The 23,089-nt window shown below is 42.7% G+C and overlaps 1 protein-coding gene and 1 long non-coding RNA gene across 2 annotated transcripts; one reads left to right on the top strand and one right to left on the bottom strand.

Annotated features, from left to right (window-relative positions):
* Positions 1–7,814: 7,814 nt before the first annotated feature.
* LOC120565661 lies at positions 7,815–9,993 on the bottom strand. The gene is made up of 2 exons (XR_005640276.1): positions 8,471–9,993; positions 7,815–8,376 (listed from the first exon to the last, which is right to left on the bottom strand). It is a non-coding gene; the product is annotated as an uncharacterized LOC120565661 (long non-coding RNA).
* An 8,352-nt stretch (positions 9,994–18,345) lies between these two features.
* On the top strand, positions 18,346–20,703 carry rasl11b (RAS-like, family 11, member B). The gene is made up of 4 exons (XM_039811995.1): positions 18,346–18,682; positions 18,821–18,877; positions 18,992–19,068; positions 19,581–20,703. The coding sequence occupies exons 1-4, from the start codon at positions 18,568–18,570 to the stop codon at positions 20,076–20,078; spliced, it is 747 nt and encodes a 248-aa protein (XP_039667929.1). The 5' UTR covers positions 18,346–18,567; the 3' UTR covers positions 20,079–20,703.
* The last annotated feature ends 2,386 nt before the right edge of the window (positions 20,704–23,089 follow it).

Genomic DNA, 23,089 nt, shown 5'->3' with positions numbered 1-23,089 from the left:
GGGGCCCTCTGGTAGCCACGGGGCCCTAAGCAGCCGCTTAGTTCGCTTATGCATCGGGCCAGCAATGAGTACAGGGAATTTCCACAGTGTGGGATCAATAAAGTTTATCTTATCTATAAAATGTCAGAAAATATGTAAAAATACTGCTCACCTGGGGTTAGTGTGGTCTACAAATTGGCTGTTTTATGATTTGAGAATTTGGAATCATCAGTATTTTTGCTTTATAAAGCTTAAATAATGAATCGGCTATTAAAGTTGACCACAGTTATTTTTCTACAAATTGTCAGCAGTAATGCACTGCCAAAACAACTATTAGTCAATTAAATGATTTGTCCATAAGGAAACAATTAATTAATTCAATTAAAGGGCACTTGCATAAAGATAGGGGATTCAAAGGACAGATTGATTAAAAAAGATTGATTAAAATGAATGCAGCAGAGGCAGAGCTATTTTGACTTTTAGTCCCTATAGCTTTCTAGCTATCATCAGAAAGCTCCCTCCAAAGCTGATTACTTATTTTTTACTTACTCTAAAAATTTAAAATAAATCTGTGGAGTGGCCCTTTAATCATTAGAGACAAACCTTTAACACACTCAATATAATATTGGGCACTTTTCGTCATTCTTGACATGTTGTAGACTAAGGAACTAATCATTTGATTTGCAGGTATTCTGCACTTAAACCACCAATTAGCTGGCCATAAGGAAAAGGTAAGTGTCCCCTCCGTAGAGCTCTGCAGGGGTCCCGGGGCCCTCAGGACTCTCTCATTCATCACCCGCTTTGTTCGTGCTTTCACAACAATCTCTTGGCAATTATCTACTTAGCATTTGCATGTGAACAATAAGAAAGGAAAACAACAAATCATTATGATTAACTTCAAAAGGAATGGGAAAGGAGAGAGGAATAAAAGTATTCACAGAATAACAAGTAACAGAATAATAACAGGGCTGCCAGTTTGAGCCGTGGAGAATGGGAGAGTTTCATTGTTAATCAGACGTTTGATATGCGCAACGGGTTTATTGAGAAAAACTTGAAATGTTTGTGATTGGCAGGGAAACAATTACATGTGGTGGTAGCTTGTTGGCTCCTAATACAACAGTTTCAGACTTACTTTCCATTTCATTCCAGTCTGTATTAAGATGGATATGTGGATACGCATAATGTGCTTACTGTAAAAACTAACATTTCATACACATTAATTCTCATCCAGCAACCAAAATAGGCAGGAAAACAACTCCAGCTCTGGACATCTGATGATCTAGTCCCAGCCTTGTTGATGAGATAAAATCTATTTTTATCTTTGTTTCAGGCTGAGCAGGTCAGCCTGTGTGTTGACACGGGGCTTCAGATGAAAAGAGAAGGTGGTTTATTTGGAGATATGATCTCTGTCATCCAGTATGTGGTTGCCTCTTCATGTTTGGATGGAGCTGACAGGACTTTTGTATCCACAGCATGTTTTTCGTCAGCCAGCAGGTGAACCTCAGAGGACCTTCATGCCTGCTGGTGGAGATCAGAAGTGAGGGGGAATGTGTGTATTTACACGCACACACGCACGCACGCACGCACACACACAAACACACACACACACACACACACACACACACACACACACACACACACACACACACACACACACAAATACTACTGAGTTCAGAAAATGTGGCTGGCTGCACTAATGGTCGTTCAGCTGCTACAAAGAGAGGCGAATGAATTATGCATCATTCCCGTACCTCCAGTTTAGAATGGGATTCACTGCACCCTGGTGCCATTTGCAACAGGCTTCTGAAACATCAAGGTTAGGAACAGTCTACTTGTTCACTGTGTGTGGGATTGTGTTGTCATGCTGTATTACATAATTTTAAGTGAAAAATGAATGCACCATTTAAACTTTTTACTTACTTTTTGTATTCACTTTAAACGTAAAAAGATGCTGACAGTCATACTGGTGATCTGACACTATTGCCAGAGGTTCAGTTGATGTGAGTGTGACACCACATTATTATTTTATCTATAGGTTACGACTGTCTCTGAAGTTACTGGTAGCTTTTATAAAAAAAATAAGCAAGTCCGTGTCTGTTTTCTGCAGGGCAATTCAAAGGGAGAGGAAGGTTCTGGTGTGCCTGACTTTTGAATTGTATGTCTTCGGTGAATAGCAGGAAGAAGCCTTTGTCTAACTTATTATATAGTGAGGTTTCTTGGCACAAAAGTGCCATAGTTGGGCTGTGAGCTGAAAATATTGGCAACGTCTTATGATGTGAAAATAACGGATTGGACGGAAATAACCGTCCAATCAGACGAGGGCCTCGTGTTAGAGTTACTATTCTGGTTAAGCAATATTGTTCACCCTGCACTCACGGGGCTCCCCAAACACTAAAACCTTATAAAATAAACATAGCCTGTGTTATATCAGAGGAGCTAAGGAGAAGAAACAATAAAAACTTGGCCAGAACAGAGAGAACAGGAAAGCGAAGAGGGGGGAGTGAATGATTAGTTGCACACAAAAGCTTTGGCACGCTTATTGGCTTTTGATACACACTGTTCCAAACAGATCTAGTTTAAATGTACGGCACTTCCGCTTCTGTAAACAGAGGAACAAGGCATGTTGGCTGCTGGCACTCGGTGCTCTGTTGATGCGTAACAGGCTCACCGCTATATTGACACATTGGCATGCTGGGCAACTGGTCTCTGTGTCATCAGTGGCTGCAGGGAACACAGAATGAATATGAGGAAAGGTACATTACGTTTTGGATGCACCCAGATGTTCTAAATGACACAAGTAAACACGCTAACACGCATGTTCGTGATTGATTATTCTATCTTTTTATTTTTTACAGGTAAGTCGGTTCATTGCTTAGTGTGTATAAAGGTCATAAGATACAAAGCCTATCAAAAATATCCAACCCCCTTGGAAGTTTTCATCTTTCATTGTATTACAACATACAACATGATTCATTTAATGAATGAAAAATCATTTTTGACACTGATCAACAGAAACGTATTCTCAAAGTAAAAACAGATCCCTAGAAATGATATTCATTTTGTAATTGGGGCGACCTCTAGTTCACCCAGTAAGAGCGTGCGCCCCATGTAGTCCTCTGCAGTGGCCCAGGGTTCGAATCCGACCTGTGGCCCTTTGCTGCGTGTCATCCCCCATCTCTCTCCCACCTTTCCTTTCTATCCACTGTCACTCTGAAATAAAGGGAAAAAAGCCCAAATAATGTAATTAATATCATTTGTATGGATACAGAATAGAAAATACTTGCATGAACAAGTATTCCCACCCCCCTTCGTAGATGCACCTTTGGCAGCAATCACAGCCTTGAGTAGCAAGGATAGGTCTTCATCAGCTGGACGTTGCAGTCTCTCCACATTCTTCTCTGTAAAACTGCTCAAGCTGCATGGGGATTGTGCAACCTGACACAGCCTTTAAAAAACCCTTTGATTCAATGTTCTATTACAATAGAACATGAAAACTTCCAAAAATGAATATTTTCATATGCACTGTAGTAAAATAATGCCAAATGCTATTTACCAGAGCCAAGAGGGATGTTTTTAAAGTTCTTGTTTGTCCAACCAACAGTCCAAATCAGTTCTGTATGTAGGCTAAAGCATAATGTACTATTTTTTCACCTACTGTCCATACTAGCTATATGTTTATGTCTGCTTATCTCTGTTAGCTTGCTGTCGTTGTTTTAGCTGTATGTCTTCTGTATGTGTAATTTGTATGTGCCCAGTCTAATTCCTTGTGTACAAATATAATTGGCAAGTAAAGCTGATTGTGATTCTAGAAAGTTCAAATATGTGTCAGAACTAAAGAAAAAAAAAAAAAATATATCACATTTCACAAAATCCTTAAAATACACACGCATCCAGAAATGTTCATTCAGGGGACGATCCTGCGTAGTCCGCCCCAACTATCCCAAAAATACACCTGTTCTGCTCCACAACCACTTTCAGTCAGAGAGACAGCGACAGGGGCACAATGACAGACATTGTTCTCATTACACAAAGCCGGGAGCAGAAGAGTTCACTGTGACCGTCTAATACAGGCAGCCCTGTAGCTGTAGAAATGCTTGTATAAACGTGTGCAATTCGGTGTGTGCACGGCACGCAGTCATGTGTGTTATAAAACTGCTGTACAGCACCAAATATACTGGGGTCACATATGATGTTTATGCAACGTTCACTGAACAATTTATCTAACAGTCAGGTTTATGAGGAGGTCAGTGTCAGTGGATAATAGTGTTGGTTATATAAAGCACCGGCCTAGTTTTTATGATCATACCTAATTCACTCAAGGACAGTGACATTGTCACTTTGCTTTCAGGCCATACGTGATTCTGGGTGCCCAAAGACTATCTATAACAGGTTTTTTATGTGGATAGTAAATGGCGAATGAACAGTGGCTCTTAATTTAGAACTGAGAGAATCTAATAAAACATGAGAGAACCAGATCTCGTGCTACAGACCTATTAGCACAGGCCTAAAATGGGTAGTATATCAAAAATCTGCACACGCACACATGCTCATATACCATACCATATCCCCTGCATATTTTCCTCATCTCTATGGCAGCTCCAGATTCCTGGGCTGTCCTTTCTCCTTCTCTGGCGGCTCACTAGCATCTTGTCCTAATCACGGTTAATAACAATAGATCTCTTTGTATAACTGGATGTCTACAGTGAGCTGGGATGGCTGCAGAAATCACTGGAGCTTGACCCACTTCCCAGTCCTGTGAACCGCATTAATTCACTCTGCCAGGTGCTTGGGAGACAGAAGGTAGCTTCTGAGTGAACGCACAGAAGCCCTTATCTGCCTTTACACAGCACAGGCTAAAGCTAAACAGGGTATAGTCATACTCATTACTCATTGAAACTCAACAGCAAAGGTAATCAGAAAATCAAAAATGAGGCATTTCCATCCAATTGTTTTTACGCGCATCTTCAATTTTCGCATTTAAAAAAAAACCTTGGTGGAAAAGCCACAGAGTTGAAATATCACAAAAACTTGTTTTACCCTTGGCTGAGGGGGAACACGTCTTGTATCAATAAAAGCAAAATGTGACAAAAAGCAATGGAAATAGACTTAGTGAATAAATCATGATGTAGCCAGCGTGAAGCATGAGACTTATTCGTCCACTGAAGCTTCTGATTCACTGAAGAGACGTAATGTATGGCCTATGGCAGATAACATCGGTTACGTTGCTCAAATTAATACACAAAACAAACAGAAACAATAGCAATATTTCCATCATGTTTTTTCTACATTGTTTTCAGTCATTTGTTAGTTGCACACACAAGCTTTGGCACGCTTATTGGCTTTTGATACACACTGTTCCAAACAGATCTAGTTTACATGTACGGCACAAGGCACCTCTGTATCTCCTAAATATGAGAGTCGGTAAACTTAATTTTCTCAATCTATCTTCATAAGACATATTTTTCATTCCTGGAATTAATTTAGTTGCTCTTCTCTGGACCCTTTAACTTTTTTCTATATATTTTAAATTTATGGACACCAGACTGAGCTAGCATATTCAAGATGGGATGTTGCCTTATCTTTAAGGGGGGTGTTTGAATTGGGTCCATCTATAAACAAAGCTTGTTGAGTTCTGAATGTAGTCTCACCAGTGTGATGATGTTAGCAAGCCGGCTAAGAAGACACAACATGTAAATACAATGACTTTGGAGTTTATGGGAGTTGTATTTCTCCTCTTTTGATAAAGGGTAGCTCAGCTGCCTCTCCACACATCCAGGCCTAGCGCCAAGCTAACACATACCAGAGTCTGTCAATTAAATGCAAAAAGACCAAACCGATAGCAACCCTCTCACTTCCGGTACGACAGCAAACAAGCCAACCCCCAAATTGTCAAAGTAAAGGAGTTTTACAAAGTGTAACAAAGGACAGATGCTGTAGAGAGAGGAAGGAGGTTCATCTCAGTCGTCAATTCAATATATTTTGAATGCAATATTAGTGCACAGAAATCTTCTTTTCTACCAGGTGTTGAGCTCCTCTCTGACGCAGCTGCATTTTTTCTAGTCTGCTAAGTGAAAATATTCCTTTGAAAAGAATCACCACGCTCACCTTGAATTTCTTTTGTGAGTCAAACCAGTGGAATCTGCCAGAGAAGAGGGGAATAGCTCAGCTGCACTAAAAATATTCATTTTTAATGCATATAAAGTGCATGTTCACCTTGAATTGAAGTTTATCAGTGTGCAGCTATACTGACATTAACCAGGTTCCAAAAAATATAGCTGCAGAGTGAGCTCTCCTCATGCTGCTCTCCAGGGTAAAATCATTCTGTGGAGATGTCAGAGACGCGTTATTAAGGCTCCAACTGCAGTTTTGTGGTTGAGGTTAGGCATTGACCTCGAGCAGTTGAGGTTAGGAGTTTATCATTTAAGGGATTGCTCCGGTGCCGCCGGAAGATCCGCCGGATGTCCCTCATTTTCGTCCGGATGTCCCTCACCTTCGCTTTGTTGGCATTCTAAACTCCTTCCCGAGGCTATTTTGCAGAGGCACCGTTATTGCGCCGCCCAAGACGATTGTGATTGGTTTAAAGAAATGCCAATAAACCACAGCACGTTTTTCTCCTATCCTGGAATGCTGTGTGGACTAGCCAGACCTTCCTCCGCAGCGCTGTGGAGGAAGGTCTGGCAATGTGTTAGGTTAGGAAAGCCAATTGGTCAGGGGATAGGACCTGAACGAATCAGGTTCCGTTACCTCCTGGGAGCATGGGCACCTGGCCAATCGTAGCGCGCAAATGCTTTTGAAGGGTGGGTCTTGCCTTGAACTGCCATAATAAACAGGCAGCTGTAAAACCAGACGGTGAATCTGACGGAGGCAGCAGCCCAGAGGTAGCCTAGAAATCTAGACGCACCCTAGTGGCAGCAAATTTATTTTGCAGCCAGGGGGGTCTAGGCACTCTCCGTTGGCTTGTGAGCTGGAAAAACCAAAATCTGTTCAGGCCAATCACATCATGTATAGAGTCGGTGGGCGGGCTTATGGCTGCTGCTGCTGGTGAACAGCGGTCTTCTGGAAGACTTGGAGTTCAGCTTTTCTTTGAGAGAAGAACAAAGAACGGCACAGAAGTCATTCTTAAAAAAGGAAAGATGTGTTCGGAGTTTTGCCGACCGGATACTGCAAAAGTTTAATCTATCAACTAGCGTTGCTCTGGTTGGTTGTAGCGCTGTCCTATTGCGTGCAGGGAATTTGAAAGACAACCGTTTATCCCGCCCCTCGGATTGAGCTCTGTCAATGGTGAGTTCCCAGACCCAACATCTGGATGTGGGTCTGGCTTGTCAGGCTAGCCCAGAGGTACAAAGGCCTCACCCAGTCATGCTCCAACATTAGTCTATCTTCTGCCTTCTGCTTAGATGTGGTACATTTATAACTTACAGCACCTTAATACAAAATAGTCTCTAACTTTTGTTTTAAATCTGGTGTGGGCAAAAATGTTGTTAGCGTAGTGTGAGCTATTTCATTGTGTAGCCTCTTAGCGAAATGATCTGAGTAAATTTAAGTTGGGCTTTTAGTGTGAAGGGTAAAAACAGAATGAGTGAAGCTAGCGTTGCGTATGCGCTGCCTTTTGTCAATATGGGAGTTCATAAAAGTGTGTTGGCCGTCTTGGTTCACGCTGGTCACAGGCTTGGTTCAGACAGAGCCTCCGTGTTTTTTTTATTACCCTCAGCTACAGTAGTTAGCACGCATTAGCTTGGAGGGTTTTACTATATCATGTGAACGTTGTTGTGTTGTGGAAGTTTCTTTTTGCGGCAGGAGTGGATTTAGAAAGTTAAACAGTAAAACAAAGACAGTTGAAGACTACTTTTTTGTATTTTATTATATATTTGCAAATATAGGAGTAACACAGGTTTCACAAAGGGCACGACAGCTCAGTGTGGAAAATGTCTCTTCAACGCGTGAACAAGAACACTGAGTTTATATACATGAAAAGAAACCACACATGCTCTGGTCTAAACATGACTCTGCATTTCTTACAGGCAATTTTAGACATAGAAGACAATCTGAAACACAGGAGACATCCTGGAGCCGTTTATCTCAATTGTAAGGGGACAAATGAATGTACCGAGAGATAGTTTTAGGGTGACCTTGTAGCCCCTGTCTGTTCAGACAAACGGTGCTCACATTATGTTCCAGACATTGTGGCTCCCACTTAGTTTAGTGAGAATCAGAATCAACATGTGAGAATGAGAAAAACTCACTTTCAGCATTGTGAGAGAAAATAAAACAGAAATAAGACAAGAATATAAAAGAATCATGCTTACATGTAATTTTGCAATTACAGTTGTCACCCTGAACGTCCAGCAGAACCCCGTTCAAAAAATGTGGCAGTTCAATAAATCGTTCCTTAAAGATCTATATGAAGAAAAACAAACAAATAGTAGAATAATCGTACTGAACAGCCAAATCCGATTAGACTGACAAAATTTTGAATCAGGTAGCGCCCTACCTGTGATTTGTGATGCATTAGAGACAGCTGTCTATATTTATTAAGTGGTCTGATGAAGTGGGGGGAGATGGGGGGGTCGAGTGGCACATGATGCTGTGGTACTCCCTTTTTTCATTGTACAATTTTCACATCCAGTACAGTCTGTACCCTTCAGGGACACTGACACATGTCTTTCATTATTGTCCGCAGCAGCTTGCCCCATCTGTGTTTTCTTCTTCTCACTCTGTGGTAAGCTAATGGCCCAGCAACACCACAACTCCTCCCTGCAACAGACATAATGTGCTTCTGAAAGACAGGCTGGGAGTGGCAGAGTGTGTACTTAACCAGCATCCAAGTATTGCCTGGGGGTCAAGCTGGAGAGAAGCAGCAGAGAACAGCATGAACCACAACATGGCACCATCAGGGTCACCTGCAGTCAACTCCAGCAAAAGAGGAAATGGGATGATCACATCGAGGAGAACAGCATGCAACACACTTAACCAATTATGCTTAAACACACCACATAAATGCGTAGGACTTTACCGATGTCCACAAAAGCACGTCTTCAGTTACGTCTTTCGACTTAGCAATATACTGTATATGAGGAGTTGACAAAACATTTCACTGCCATCACACTTTGAACTTCCGCTAACGCACAACACCCAGCATCTGTTTTCTCACACGCTTTCTGCCTTTTAAGCGCCCTCCCAAAGGAAAGACGCTGTAGAGGAAGTGGCCTTGAGAGTCTAGGAGATTCGCCTCAGCCTGCCTCTGAATCAGGCATACACATATTCTTGTGGAAATGTCTGAATTCTTTGTGCAATGTCTGTGAGGGTGCTGCATAAGTCACCAAAGCATGGGTGTCTTTGTGGGTGCGTATCTGCATACGAATATAAATGTGTGGGTCATTCAATCATGATTGAAACATATTCTCACAATGAATGTGTTGGAGGATCTCTTTCCTGAGTCTGTCTGCATGCGCAGGGTCAAAGGGCTTGGAGGACAGTTGTAGTAGTGTAAATGGGAAGGAAAGTAGAATAACACATGAACAAACACTATAACGTGAGCACAGAAATAAAACAAATGTAAAGGTCAATTCCGGGTTAATAACTGGCAGACTTGGCAGAATAGCAGCAGTGATTGAGTGTGAATCTCAGGAACAAGGTGAAGACACTTTTTCTCATCAGTGAGTGCACATGTGCAATTACCTTCCTGCTTCTCCAAAGCGACGGCTTTAAGGCTCCCTTTGAGTCAGGGAGCCCACCCGATAAAAAGGAAACGTAGAAGTAATACATCAAGGGATTAATGAGCTCTATGCCCTATGAAGGATCACCTCGGGCGTTATCTCATCTATTACCCTTTCTAACCGGGACAAATACTAGAAAGAGCTAGCAGATATTAACATTTCACAGCGGGGCTGGTCACTGGTGAAAAGGTTCTTTTGTTGGTTTTCTCAGCTACCTTCCTGATGTGCCATGATTCACCTAACTCAAAGGTCCCATATTGTAAAAAGTGAGATTTCCATGTCTTTTTTTATTATAAAGCCAGTCCCTCCCGAAAAACGCGATTATGCATAATCAGCCAAAGTCCGCATTTATGCAGGAGCCGCATTTTTTCAAATACGTCACACTTTCGCCGCATAAATTGCCGATTTCTGCGCCAAATATGCGGGGCTTGAATGATTTCATAATCCCCGCATTTTCGTTGCAAAAAAGTCACATATTTTAGCAGAAAGTTGAAAAATGTTGTGTTTACTTCACACAAAAGCAGCCATTTTCCCCTGTTGCCATGGGAACGTTATAAAGTTACATAATTACGCAACGTTAACATCATCGAAAAGCAGGGTGTTGGAGGAATCACTTTTTTTTCTCTTTTTCATCAAACCGCAGTTTTGAGTTCCCGCTAAATGCTCAAACCTCAGAGAAATGCACACAGCCAGTTTTCAGAAACTGTGCCTTTAAACGAGCCGTCTGGACTTCCTTATAGTTGTGATGTCACCACTAACATATACATATATAGGTCGAAAGTGCCGCTACCGTGCTGTTACAGTCATTCCTCGGCTGCAATGACGATACAGAGACAGAAGGGAAGCTTAAAGAGACAGGCGATAAAACGGAAAGTTTCAGACAGATGGTGAATACAGGTATATTCAGACAGCACGAAAGCATGTAAACATGTTCTAGTTGAAACTCAAAATACAAGTATGAATGGTGAAGAACCATTGACATATATAAAATGGGCCAACAGAGCCCGTTGCTCTGGACGGAAACCAGTGAAGGATATTAGAAGCACTTTTCCGGTGATCAATAGCTTTACTGCGCAGCCTCCAACTGAGAGAGACAACGTAGATGTGATGTGAACAACGTCTGAGAGTTGTAAGTCTTCTGGTAGCTGTGCCAAGAGAAATCTCAATCATTCCCAATCTTACAGAGATGGAGAGCGTAGGTATATGTAAGGAGATAACATAGGCACAGGCTAATTACTGATCACTAACATGCTAGTTAACATTAGTAATTAAACCTAAACAGCTAACGTTAGTCGAAACTGCCTGTGAGCTTCTCCTGTACTATACGGTAATTCCTCTACTATGCGACAGTAAGTCACGTGGTTATGACCCAATCGTTAGCCTATTTTTACAAAAACGTCTGCTACACAGCCATAACGTGAGGTACAAGGTAATGGAGCCTTTTATACATTGTCGTGTTTCTTTAGAAATAAACAATGGACAAATAGAGTCTTTAAACGCTTCAGATGTAAAGTTATTCGCTGTCAAAGTGACGTCAAAATGAATGCTAGTCAGTGGAATGCTAACGGGAGGTGATCTCTTTGTAGCATCAAAATGGAGCCACAGGAGGTTCGAGTTCTGAAGCGAAGCTTACCCCCTTGTGAAGAACCGAGACGCCCCAACTCAGAGTAGTTTCCTGTATCTGTGTCCAACACATTCTCACACCCAACTCGTAAAATAAGGACGTTCGGTCAGGAGCCTTTCTCGTTCTTATTTGACGTTAAAAATCTCCTTTAGCGTCTCATGTAAACGTGCTTGGTCGCCACTATTGCCGTCCCTTTTTCGTCCCTTTTGACGCGCTTGGTCGGGACGGGTGAACGGAATCACGGAGGTTTAGGAGAAAAACAACGGGGAAAGGACGCCTCAAAAGCCGGGAAACACACGCCGAAGACGGGGAAACAAAACGCCACACGCGGGGAGCGAACCCGAGTCTCCTGAGTGAAAGCCCGATGTTTTACCCATCCACCACCCCAACCACCATCTTTACCCAGCAATTTCCCATTACATACCACTCGCTAAATCTCATCCAACTGCGGCTCTCCCCAGCACGTTACACAAATACGCCGAAGGGTGCCTTTTTCGTCGCATCAGACGCTGAAGGACACTGACCAAACGTACTTATTTTACAAGTTCGGAATGAGAACGGGTTGCTGTGTCACGTGGGCTCGGCCACGGCCACGCCTCTTTAGGAGACTAGTTATAAGTAACACTGAGTGTATTCATTCCAGCGGGAGAAGTGAACGTGAACACAGATAATGAGCGATTCTTTCGCCCCATAGTCACCAAATATATATTGGACCCATTCTTCACAAGCCAAATATCTCCCAAACATTCTGACACTAAAATAAAAAATTTCAGATGGACACATCAGAAAAAACTTAACTTTATTTGAGACCTGTTTCTGTTCAAGACCAAACTCTCCCGAGATCTGGCAACACAGAGAAGCTAACGTCAGCTAACGTTAGTGAACGCCCTAACAAAACTAATCTATGTGATGCTAAATATGACTTTTAGCTGTGTAAATATCTAACGTTAACAAAAGAACATATTAATAAATTATTTAAAAATAACTTTTCATCCATCCACTCTACGTTCACTACACGTTCAAACGAGGCCACTCCCCTTTAGGAGACAGGAAGTGTGTACCGTTTCATACCATTGGCGCTGCTTGAAATGCGCTATCTTTAGTATAGAGGTTCTTTGCTTAAACCACCTCTGTGTGGTTGTATTTAAATATACATCTCTCATCTGTCTGTCGACAGCATGTTGAGGGAAAGTCCTTTAGGTCACAGACTAAAACACACCGTTAACATCCTATTGTTTTCTATTGGTTTAGGTGTGACTATATCCCATCAGATTTGTGTTCACAGGTGCCTAATCCACCTGCATTCAGGTTCACTCGTCCCATGAGAGGTAGTGACAGGACTGAGCCCGTCTGTCAGTTTGCACACAAAACTTTATTCAGTCTTCAAAACACTGGACTGACAGGAAAGCTCCCTCGGGTATGACAAAAGATGACAGATACGTGGGTAAACCATTGGTGATTTTAGACCCCTAAAAATGATAATAAAAAATAAAAATCAATTTTAGTGCTTAAAGTTAGAGTTTGCGAACATGTCTGTTAGTGACAGAGGACAAACAATTACAGGTTCAAAGGGCTGTAGCCGATGCTATGCACCTGTAACCCCGTCAAGGAAAGGGTTAACAGAAACGTAGTGTTGGCCAATCGGAGGAGGTTGTGCCAGACTCCCGCCTTTGGCTGAGTCTCTGATCTGTCAGAGGGAGAGCAGGAGACAATATTATGAGAACGCAAGGTAACGTAACCCCATTTGTACAGGTCCTATCCCCTGACCAATCGGCTATCATAACCTTAACCACTCGATGTCAAATGTCTAACCCCAACCAATCGAGCTGCTTCGTAAGGGCGGGTCTTGGCATGGCCATAGAGGGATTCGTAATTTCGCGAGCAAGAGTGTGAAGTTTAACGTTGGTAGTCCCCAGAGAAGAAGTTAGTCATTAAATGGTGCAGATTAGAACCCAAATTGAAACGTACTTGAAACTAAAATTGCTGAATGTTAGAACATTGTGTCAAATTGATAGTTATTACTGTGACTTATAAAGTGTCAGGTTTAGTTCCATCATAGGGGCTTGACACTTTTGCAAGGCACTGTTTCTGTGTCACATTCCCATTAGGGGCTGAGCCCCCCCTAAACGTCTGATCCTAGAACTGCCCCTGGGATAAACAGTGAAAAAACAAGGCATTTAAGGTTATCAATATAAGATACTGATGATGATAGCTGTCTGACAAAGATCTGACAGAAAAAATCTGAAAAGATTTGCGAGCTTATTTTCTGTGTGTTCTTGTCTTTTCTTTGTTTACTTTCACATATTCTACACCTGAATTGGACTGCACGTGCACAGCTCCATCTATATCCCTATTCATTACTGGGCTATTGTGACGAGCTGAATGAGTTACTGTGTCACGCTGAGGACCATGAAGACACCTCAGAGCCGGCATCATATCTGAATCACATATTTTTTTTCCCCCTTTGGTGCACACAAAGACCTGACACATTTTTACACAGTACACACAGTACTACTATGCATAAACTTTCTCATACTCTTGGTATTATTGCAAGTATGTGAAGCAGTGGTTCATTTTGACCACTCAGTAATCACATCCACAGATCAGAGCTCCAGCCCTGACCCAGAATCAGCCCCCAAGGAAGCTGTCTGTCTATATTAAACCACCAGAGAGGCCCTGCTCTGGACCTGGCTCTGCCTCCAGCATGAGATCCTGCTCCGTTCAGTCTGGGCAGTAAAGCAGGCTAGACGGAAAAACCGGGCCCGGGGGGACAGTCTATATTACAGAGGGCCAGAACCATAAATCTCAACCACTGAACCCTGAGTCCCAACATGATGTGTCCAGAGCAGAGTTCCCCCGTCTGTATGCCTCGGTGATACTTAATGATTTCATTTCATCAACCAGGCTCCCAAGGTTTGATTTACCTAGAAATTACATGAGAAATAAATGTGTGTGTATTCGTTGCCATAGGTGCCTGAACAATAATGATAATGAAGCTGAAAATGGTAGCGCTGGAGATCCAAAAATCCACATCTCCTTTAAAAATTTAAAAATTATTTCAACTTGATATTTTAATGCAATTTGATGATGTTCTGTTCTCTGGCTCAAAACTGTCTTCCCTGCAGTCCTTATTTTGGTGTCTAATGGGTGTACCGCAGGGGTCAACCTTGGGCTCATTACTGTTTCACCTACAAATGTATTCTAATGACACCATTATTTACTGTATACACATGCAGGGGATGTAACAGAATGAATACCATGTTATGGAGAAGGCAGCTGTCTGGGTTAATTACTTCTGCATTTCCTTAACCTGTTGCCATGTTTTTTCTCCATCACACTGAAAAAAAAATCCTTTTGCAGATTTTTTTTTTTATGTTTAATGATGTTTTAAAGTAAAACAGAAGAAAACGATCTCTCTTTACCAAAAAACCTTGACATTTTTGGACAAAAAAACATTACCATCTCATTGTAGAAACAGCAAAATACCATTGATATTTAAGATTCCTTTCCCTTAAAATGACTTTATTAAGATGCACACGTGCAACTCTTCTGGAAAAAAAACTGTTATTCCCCAGAGTTCTGAAAAATATAGTTTTTTTTCATTAAAACAATAACAAAATGACCTCCCTCTTCTCACAGCTAAACTTCCACTTAATCTTCCACTTAATATGGTTAAATACAAACCACATATGCATAGGTTAAGTGCAAACTTAATTTTTCGCTCACAGGTTTAACTCGTGAGAAGGAAAAAAACAACCTTCTCAGTCAGAGTAAACAGGATAATCCTGGAGTTTAAAGTCTTACCTATAATACATATCTATGGTCACATGTCACGCCAGACGAAAACACCCCTATCCTCTGTTATTACTGCAACACCTAGTCCTGTTTGTCTGTCTCTTCTACATGCACACAGCCATACCTGTTGGCACACATAAACAGCTCTGGGACTGACACGTGCACATCAATCCTCAGAAATGTGAGTGGAAACTAATTATCCAATGTTACGCCAGAGATCAGAAGTGGAATGTAAACAGGAGAAGAATGAGAGAATCAAGATTTAAACATTTTCCATCGTGTTTCTTAAGAAGTGACTTCAATGTAACTTCAGTGTAAAAACTTTAGGCTGGCATTCCCTGAGTGGGAGGAGGAGGTAGTGTCAGGGGGCTATTGTCATTCAGAGCCAGTACCATAGCACACACAACCCCCTAAAACCACCATTGCCATCCCCCCACTGCTGTTGACATTCAGAGATATGCAAATGGTCAAGCATTTCACATTTCAATAAGAAAAAAACAACCTCTCTTCCTTTGTGGGGCTCAGGAGCTGCTTGTGTCAGCAGGCCAATACAATTTCCATTGGTCATTGGAAATGCAAATGCACTTGTAGATAAACAAATAAGTGAAGAGATCCATGAAAAGATGTGTGAATAGATATGAGTTAGCGTTGTTGTCGTGCATCTGCAGTCAAGTCCTAACAAGTGGCCATTGCATTCGGATATGAATAAATTATGCATGAAAATATTTAACTTTGACGGAACATTTTAAAACCCTGCCTGCCTGTCGGCACAGTGCAAATTTAGAGAATTACGTATGTTTTTTGAGCATTCACACACTTTTGAACTACAAGATAGCTAAATTTAAGACCAGGAGTTAGTGAATAATTGGCTCCTAATAATCAAATTTGCTGACAATGATTAAAGGCAATGAGAATGATAAGCATCTATCATGGTACTGATAAACATATGACCGTAATTTGCCCCAAGGGCAGCTCCAAACTGCCCCAGTTTCTCTGATATCCTAAATGAGCCTCCCTTTGAGGAATCAGGGCCCAGGGGCAAGTAATCAAAGTCAAATGCCTCTTCTCAGCTCCACTGTAAAAAGGTGAGGCCACTTCGGGAAATCAGTCCTCACTTCTGTGTCAACAAGGACATCCTTCTGAGAACACCTCCCCCTGATTTCACCTGCCCCTCGTCCCCTCCGCCAACCCCCAATTAACTCAACATTCCTCTGTTTGCAGTGAATACCCCGAATTCTCCCTGACAATTGTCCACACCCCAGCTAAAGGATTACCCCCATGTTGCCCTCCCTAACCATCTATTGTCACCTCTGTGTGAGTGACACTCTGATCCCCGACTCAGGCCTTGTTCTGATCTGTTGTGGCTATAATTGTCCGCCTTGGCTCAAAGGTATTTTAATTGACCTCCAGCCCTCCCTCAGGAAAAGTGAAGGAAACACTGGCCCAAAGGCACAACCACACAGACAGTGGAGAGGAGTAACTGCACTGCAATGTGGAATATATCATTGCCACATAAACATAGTTTTTTTTTTAGATATAGAACCAGTGATGCTGCACTCCGTCATAGTCAGTTTAAAGACACTGCTGCTTTGACTTCTGGAATGCTTCGCTCACTATTTCTGAGTAAATCCTGGCCCGTCACCAGGATAAAAAACACCTCCACAGCATCCTGCCATTATTATCTGTCCCAATTAGCCTTCTCACATTGTTGCTAGAGGAGGGAACAACCGTGATGCCTTTTATCTTTCTGTAATACAAATATGCTGCATTGCGTGGGCTTAGATTATAAAATGGTAAAACCCCACTCACTTGATTTATTTAAAAAGGCAGGAGCTTGAGCTTAATTTGCTGTCAGAAACTCTGGGAGATGTAATCAAATGCAAGTATGTACAGTATTTACTCACTATTAGAAAGAAAAAAAAAGGCTTGTCCTCCCCATAATGCTGCTGGGGTGTAGTTCACTGTGATGTGGTTAGAGGCGTAGCTCTGTGTGTACATGTGTACACACCTAGCAACCACATCTGCTCACGAAACCTGGGCACTAATTTCATATTTCAGCGGGGATGCCTGTCATCAGCACTCTTATCAAAAATACATACCAGACCATAATCACAGAAGGATTGGATGCCAAAATACCTCAGAGCACATGAGCACAAATGAAAGATGGGAGAGGGAGAGAGAGGGAGGTCTGGGGGGGGGATGAGACAGAGAAGACAGGAAAAAAGGATGGCACACAAAAGGGATGCTGCACTGCTTTGTCATGTGAAATATCAACAGATGTTTTATTATGTTGCTGTACTCCTCTAAAAATAGATAGCCTGCCTATTTTGCGGCTTTGTTGCCTTTTGTAGATAACTGGCTGAAATGTTGTGTCATTTCTGCATGTGGAGGGCCGTTGGCTTTTACATCCACGGCATGAATGCATGCATGAGTTCTTGTAAGGTATACCTTACAAGAACTCATGCACATTCACACATATAAAGGGGTATATGTGTGAATGTGTGTGTGTGTGTGTGGTGTCTGTGGGGGGAGGGGTATATTTGTACAGCATTAGCTGCCTTAACCCCCTGTGTGGACGATTCACAAGTGAAGGGGCATGTCTGAACAGGTTACCGGCTGCAACACAACACTGGGAGATTGAACTGGATCCATCCACATACTGTACTCCCACACAAAACTGTGGTGTTCTAGTCGAGACTCAGAAAATGCATGCACGAGAAGAAAGAAAAAAAACAGCTGGTTGTATTTTGAAGATGTGACTAATGCTCAAATAATGCATAAATGAATATTGTAGGCAACCTATTTATAGATACTAACGGAAACGGTCACTTTTTATGTTTCACTAGAAAACAAGATTCATTGTTGTGACATTCAAGTTTTGTTTGTGATTACCATTTATTTGAATTTTTTAACATTCAAAACATACAACTGGGAACATGAACACCCCCCCACTCCCCTCGGTCAGTTTTTATTTTTTTTATTTCTACCTATTACAATAAAATTCTAACAGACAAAAATAAAAATGTTTTAACTTTTCCACCTCCATAAGAAAGGGTGTTTTGTCATGACAGCCAGCTAGAGGTCCTACCTGTTGCAGAGCATTTCTCCCCTGTGTGTGTGTAGCTTGCATATACACGTGTAGGAGGAGGCGCACGAGGGAGGAGGGGGGGAACCAGCGCCCAATCAGATGCGACCGCCGCTCGAGCGCTATAAAAGCTGCGAGCTCTTCTCTACAGCAGCATTCACTCGGTCAGTGTGCTTCAGCTGTCTTCGACATCCAGCTAGTGCTGATTTATTTCACTCCTAACGAACCGCCTCTTCGGGATTGATACAGGATTAACTTCACCCGTCTTAACCGAAGTCTTTGTCCGCGACCGTGAAAAGAGTTTGGACAAGAACCGACTAGTTTTTGTCTCAGTTTTGTTTGCACCGAATTGACGGAGGAAAAAAAAAATGCGTCTCATCCAGAACATGACGACCATTGCGGAGTATCCAGCACCCGAATGCTCGGTCCCAAACCGGGTCATTAAAATGGCTGTGATAGGAGGCGGCGGAGTTGGAAAAACAGGTAAGAAAATGGATAAAATCGCTGCGGTGTCGAGTTGACTCGCAGCGTGGTTCGCAGAGTGATCCGTGTTGGCCTGTATCTCTGTCCTGGAGCTAGCTAATTGTCTAATATTGTATTTTCGCCTTTTCTCTGTTTCAGCGCTCGTGGTGAGATTCCTAACGAGGCGCTTCATCGGAGACTACGAAAGAAATGCTGGTGAGTAACTGCGCATTATACTTCGAGAGGCTGAAACGGGCTAAATTAGCTATTTTTTTTATTTAAGACCTAAACTATCGGTGCTAAAGTTCGTTTTGTTTCCTCTGTGTGCAGGTAATCTCTATTCCAGAGAAGTGCAGGTGGATGGAGAGCAAGTGACCATCCAGGTTCAAGATACTCCTGGTGTGGAGGTAAGATTCTATTCTCTTTGTTATTTTTTAGCTTTTCTCTTCTCAGACGTTTTATTTTCCCTGGGCTGACTAGGTAACTGAGCCGACAGGGTTCAACATATGAAAATCTGAGGATAATCTAACACAAAAATATAATCCAATTCACTGTCTGGCTGTTAAAATCATCTAAGCCTCTCTTGACTGGGCACCAGTCCAAATCCAAAGATGTGCATGTACATTTTCTCCTCAAGTAGAGCCAGTCTGGCTGTCTAATCTCCTAATTTAGGCTAATGGATGTCTGAGGCCAGGGTAAATGATACCCTGGTCCAGACTCTTCAATCAGCCACACCTCTGTTCTGGAGGAGTAACCCTATAGCTCTTGTCTGCCTCAGTCAACATTCCAGTCATTACTAAAGATCAGTTTCATAAAGTCAGGGAAAGTTGACCAAAATGCTTACAATGCTTGATATCAGTTTCTCTAGGAGTTTGGAGTTGTTTTTAATCTGTCACCCCTCTTTTTTTTCCTTTCCCAGATGACTGATAATGGCATCAATTTACCAGATCATGTGACCTGCTCCATCCAGTGGGCTGATGCAGTGGTGCTGGTGTACTCTGTGACCGACCGCCACAGCTTCGATTTGATCAATCAGTTGCATCAGCTGGTTGTTCGTACCGGTGGTGCCAACATGCCTCCAGTAATCCTACTGGCTAACAAGGTGGACCTGCTGCACCTGAGGCGGGTGGACTCCCAGCAGGGCCCTTTACTGGCGGGCACTCTGGGCTGTTCTTTCTACGAAGTATCTGCCAGCGAGGACTACAGCGAGGTGCACAAGGCTTTCCACAGGCTGTGCTGCCAGCTAGCCAAGCAGCCGCCTCCTGCCTCCAACTCGTCCAACAACTCTGCCGGCGCTACCACAGAGAAGAGGCGCTCTCCCCTCATCCCCAGGCCAAAGTCTCCCAACATGCAAGACCTGAAGAGGCGCTTCAAGCAAGCGCTGTCGGCCAAAGTCAGGACTGTCACCTCAGTGTGAAGAGAACTGGAAGTTGAAAGTGGTCCAGAGTGGCTACAGTAAGAAAGCTTTTAAAGGTGGAAGAGGACAGATGTATGCTTCTCCACTCAAGTCCTGTATCAGCCTGGCTGAAAGAGGCAGATGTGACATGAACAGTGGTCGGTTATAAGTAGCTTGAGGCAGACAAGTCTTTACAGAGGTAATGACCTCTGATTGGCAGGTGTCTGTCCTGTCAGGTGCCATGTGTGAGGCTGGGCAGTGATGAGGTTCATCTGTTCAGGACTAGAAATGACCCCTGAGGAGACTCAGAAGCAGCTGTGTGAGGCTGACTGAACCCCACACACTGTTCTCCTGGCAACAACTGTGCTGAAGGACAACTTATTTTTAGCTGTTCTTTATTCAGACTGCCACTACATGGCACCACTAAATGCTAGTGTTATTATACCAGCCACTTGAGCCAGGGCTCTGTGCAGCTGTGTGTGTACTCTGTCTCTTGTATGTCACTAACTGCAGTATATTTGCAGCATCAAAACAATCATTGTGCAAGACATGACAAACTGTGGGGGGGGGGGTTGTAGCGGGGCAGCAGACACAGTATGTAGCGTGTGACAGTTATCACTGATGCACTTTATAAAAAGGTATGCTCCAAAGGGCTTGTTTAATTTATTTGTTCCAATTTCACATTTTGTTCACAATAAAAATGATGAATTTGAATGTCTCTGGTTTTTCATTTACTGGTTTGCATATGTGCATTTCACAGCAGGGCTCATTGGGTGCAGACAGGCTACATTTCAAAACTTTCACTTCTAGAGCCTGTGGGATATCCTTGGTTTTATAACACAATGACAAACAGTACTTCTGCTGTGAGAGGGATGCCTCTCACAGAACAGTCTGAGCAATGAATAAACCCATTCATAAAAGTGCTTTGATATCAGCATTTATGAATACCCTGGAAGACATTAGAAGCCTGAATGTGGTTGCTTCTTAGGCCTTGAGATCTCTCTACAGATAAGATCTTCATGCAGTCCCTGACCCCTGGAAAATGAAGTTGACAAAAAATCTGAAATAGCCTGAGCTGACACTGGAAGAGTTCATGTTAGTTTGTACTAGGGACTCTTCTGAGAATTGCAAGCTCCCAAAAGACTATATATTAAGCACTTTTCCAATAAAGGCATTATGTTAGATCTGTTTCTTTTACAATCAGAACCTAATTGGTGAATCCTCAGTATCCTGTTCCAATCTGTCAGAAGTCTCAAAACTCAGGATTTATTGGTCTTTCTCTCTCTCTGCTTGACAAAATGTGGGAGACCCTTGTTGTTCACTATCGATTCAGGTGTGTGGGTGTCTGAAATGACTGCACTCCAGCCGAGGTGATTCATGTTGGAGAGAATAACGAGAATGAATGTAGGTGGGGGCAAGCTCCACTGTAGGTGTGTGCAAATTATGGGCCTCAGCAGACAGCGTGAAATGACTTAATTATTCTGCTCTTATTTGTCACCATATGATGTGGCGAGGTGTGAATGGATGATGACAGAGTGGATATTCTCTCTACCACAACAGCAAGGCTTCCTTGAGTTCACACATTACAGCCTGCTTTTAACACAGCCTGGCCAAAACAGAGCTTGTGCTGGCTGAGCCCGATGTATGCAAATCACAAGGGCAGCATCAGAGGACCGAGTTTGAAAAGTTACTGCTTTAATGGTTTCATATGGACCTTTTTCACAGCAGACATTTTGACTTGTCATAGTAGGAAAAGCACAGCTGAAATTGATAACCTTAACGATGGCTCAGTTCCATCAAGCGTCCCAGTAAAGCCTGGTTCACACGGGACGATTTTAAAATTGTCGGCCGATTTTTCCAATCCTGAGAGACCCCACACACGGTGATAAAAAAATCACAGGTCTAACAGTTTGGGTCGTACAGTGTGTGGTGCGCAGCACACGGCAAAATCAACACATCACACACGAACCGATTTGACTCCCGAGCATTCCCAGGTCAGACGGGAAATCTCGCAAAATCCCTCGAGCTCAAACGCGACTTCAGAGTAAACAATCATGGCGGACGAAGAGGATGCAGTGGCGATAGTTTGTAGTGTGTTTTTAACCGAAAAGAAACGTTATCAAAAGAAAAGGCGATGGTCAAAGAAGACAACGCGAGCATGGACTATACTCAGCTACATCATGAAATGGAGATGTGTTTTTTCTCATAGAAATGTCGATTAATAAACGTTCATATATTCGTTTCTATGTACTCTGGTGGACTGCAGTTGTGGATGTAGTTATGCCCATCGACTTTATTGTATGCCACAGTCCACAGGCTGCGTGCTGGTTTGTCCCCGGGGGACACCACACACGAGGAGAAATCGGGCCAAATAAATCCAACATGTTGAATATCCCCGATTTGAGATCGGAGCGGTCCCGACGTCCTTCCGAGCAGACGAGAGCAGTCTTAACACACCACACACGGGAGGAATATCTGATCAGATTATTTTACGATAATCGGAGCATCCTTAAAATTGTCGGGAGGGGTGAATCGGAGCTAAAATCGGCCTAATTATCCTGCCGTCTGAACCAGGCTTAAGCTACTCCAGTGAGTCAGCATGCAGAATACCAGGACCTCTCCTAAGTGGAATGCAGCCATCAGTAATGGTTTAATACCAGGACCTCTCCTAAGTGGAATGCAGCCATCAGTAATGGTTTAATACCAGGACCTCTCCTAAGTGGAATGCAGCCATCAGTAATGGTTTAATACCAGGACCTCTCCTAAGTGGAATGCAGCCATCAGTAATGGTTTAATACCAGGGTCTCTCCTAAGTGGAATGCAGCCATCAGTAATGGTTTAATACCAGGGCCTCTCCTAAGTGGAATGCAGCCATCAGTAATGGTTTAATACCAGGACCTCTCCTAAGTGGAATGCAGCCATCAGTAATGGTTTTGAATACACCTGTGCTTTTCCTACTATGACATGTCAACATGTCTGCCGTGAAAAAGGTCTATTAACATTTGATGTAATTTTACAACTCTTGCTCAGAA

The sequence above is a fragment of the Perca fluviatilis genome, chromosome 9 (genome assembly GCF_010015445.1).
Source record: "Perca fluviatilis chromosome 9, GENO_Pfluv_1.0, whole genome shotgun sequence".
Classification (NCBI taxonomy): Eukaryota; Metazoa; Chordata; class Actinopteri; order Perciformes; family Percidae; genus Perca; species Perca fluviatilis.
This window is presented reverse-complemented; position numbering and strand designations above follow the sequence as displayed.

What these genes read in the sequence shown, in the direction of transcription:
- rasl11b (XM_039811995.1), top strand. Translation starts at nt 18,568, where the DNA reads ATGCGTCTCATCCAGAACATGACGACCATTGCGGAGTATCCAGCACCC. An exon ending in CGGCGGAGTTGGAAAAACAG is followed by an intron (nt 18,683 to 18,820) that starts GTAAGAAAATGG and finishes TCTCTGTTTCAG; the next exon opens with CGCTCGTGGTGAGATTCCTA. An exon ending in AGACTACGAAAGAAATGCTG is followed by an intron (nt 18,878 to 18,991) that starts GTGAGTAACTGC and finishes CTCTGTGTGCAG; the next exon opens with GTAATCTCTATTCCAGAGAA.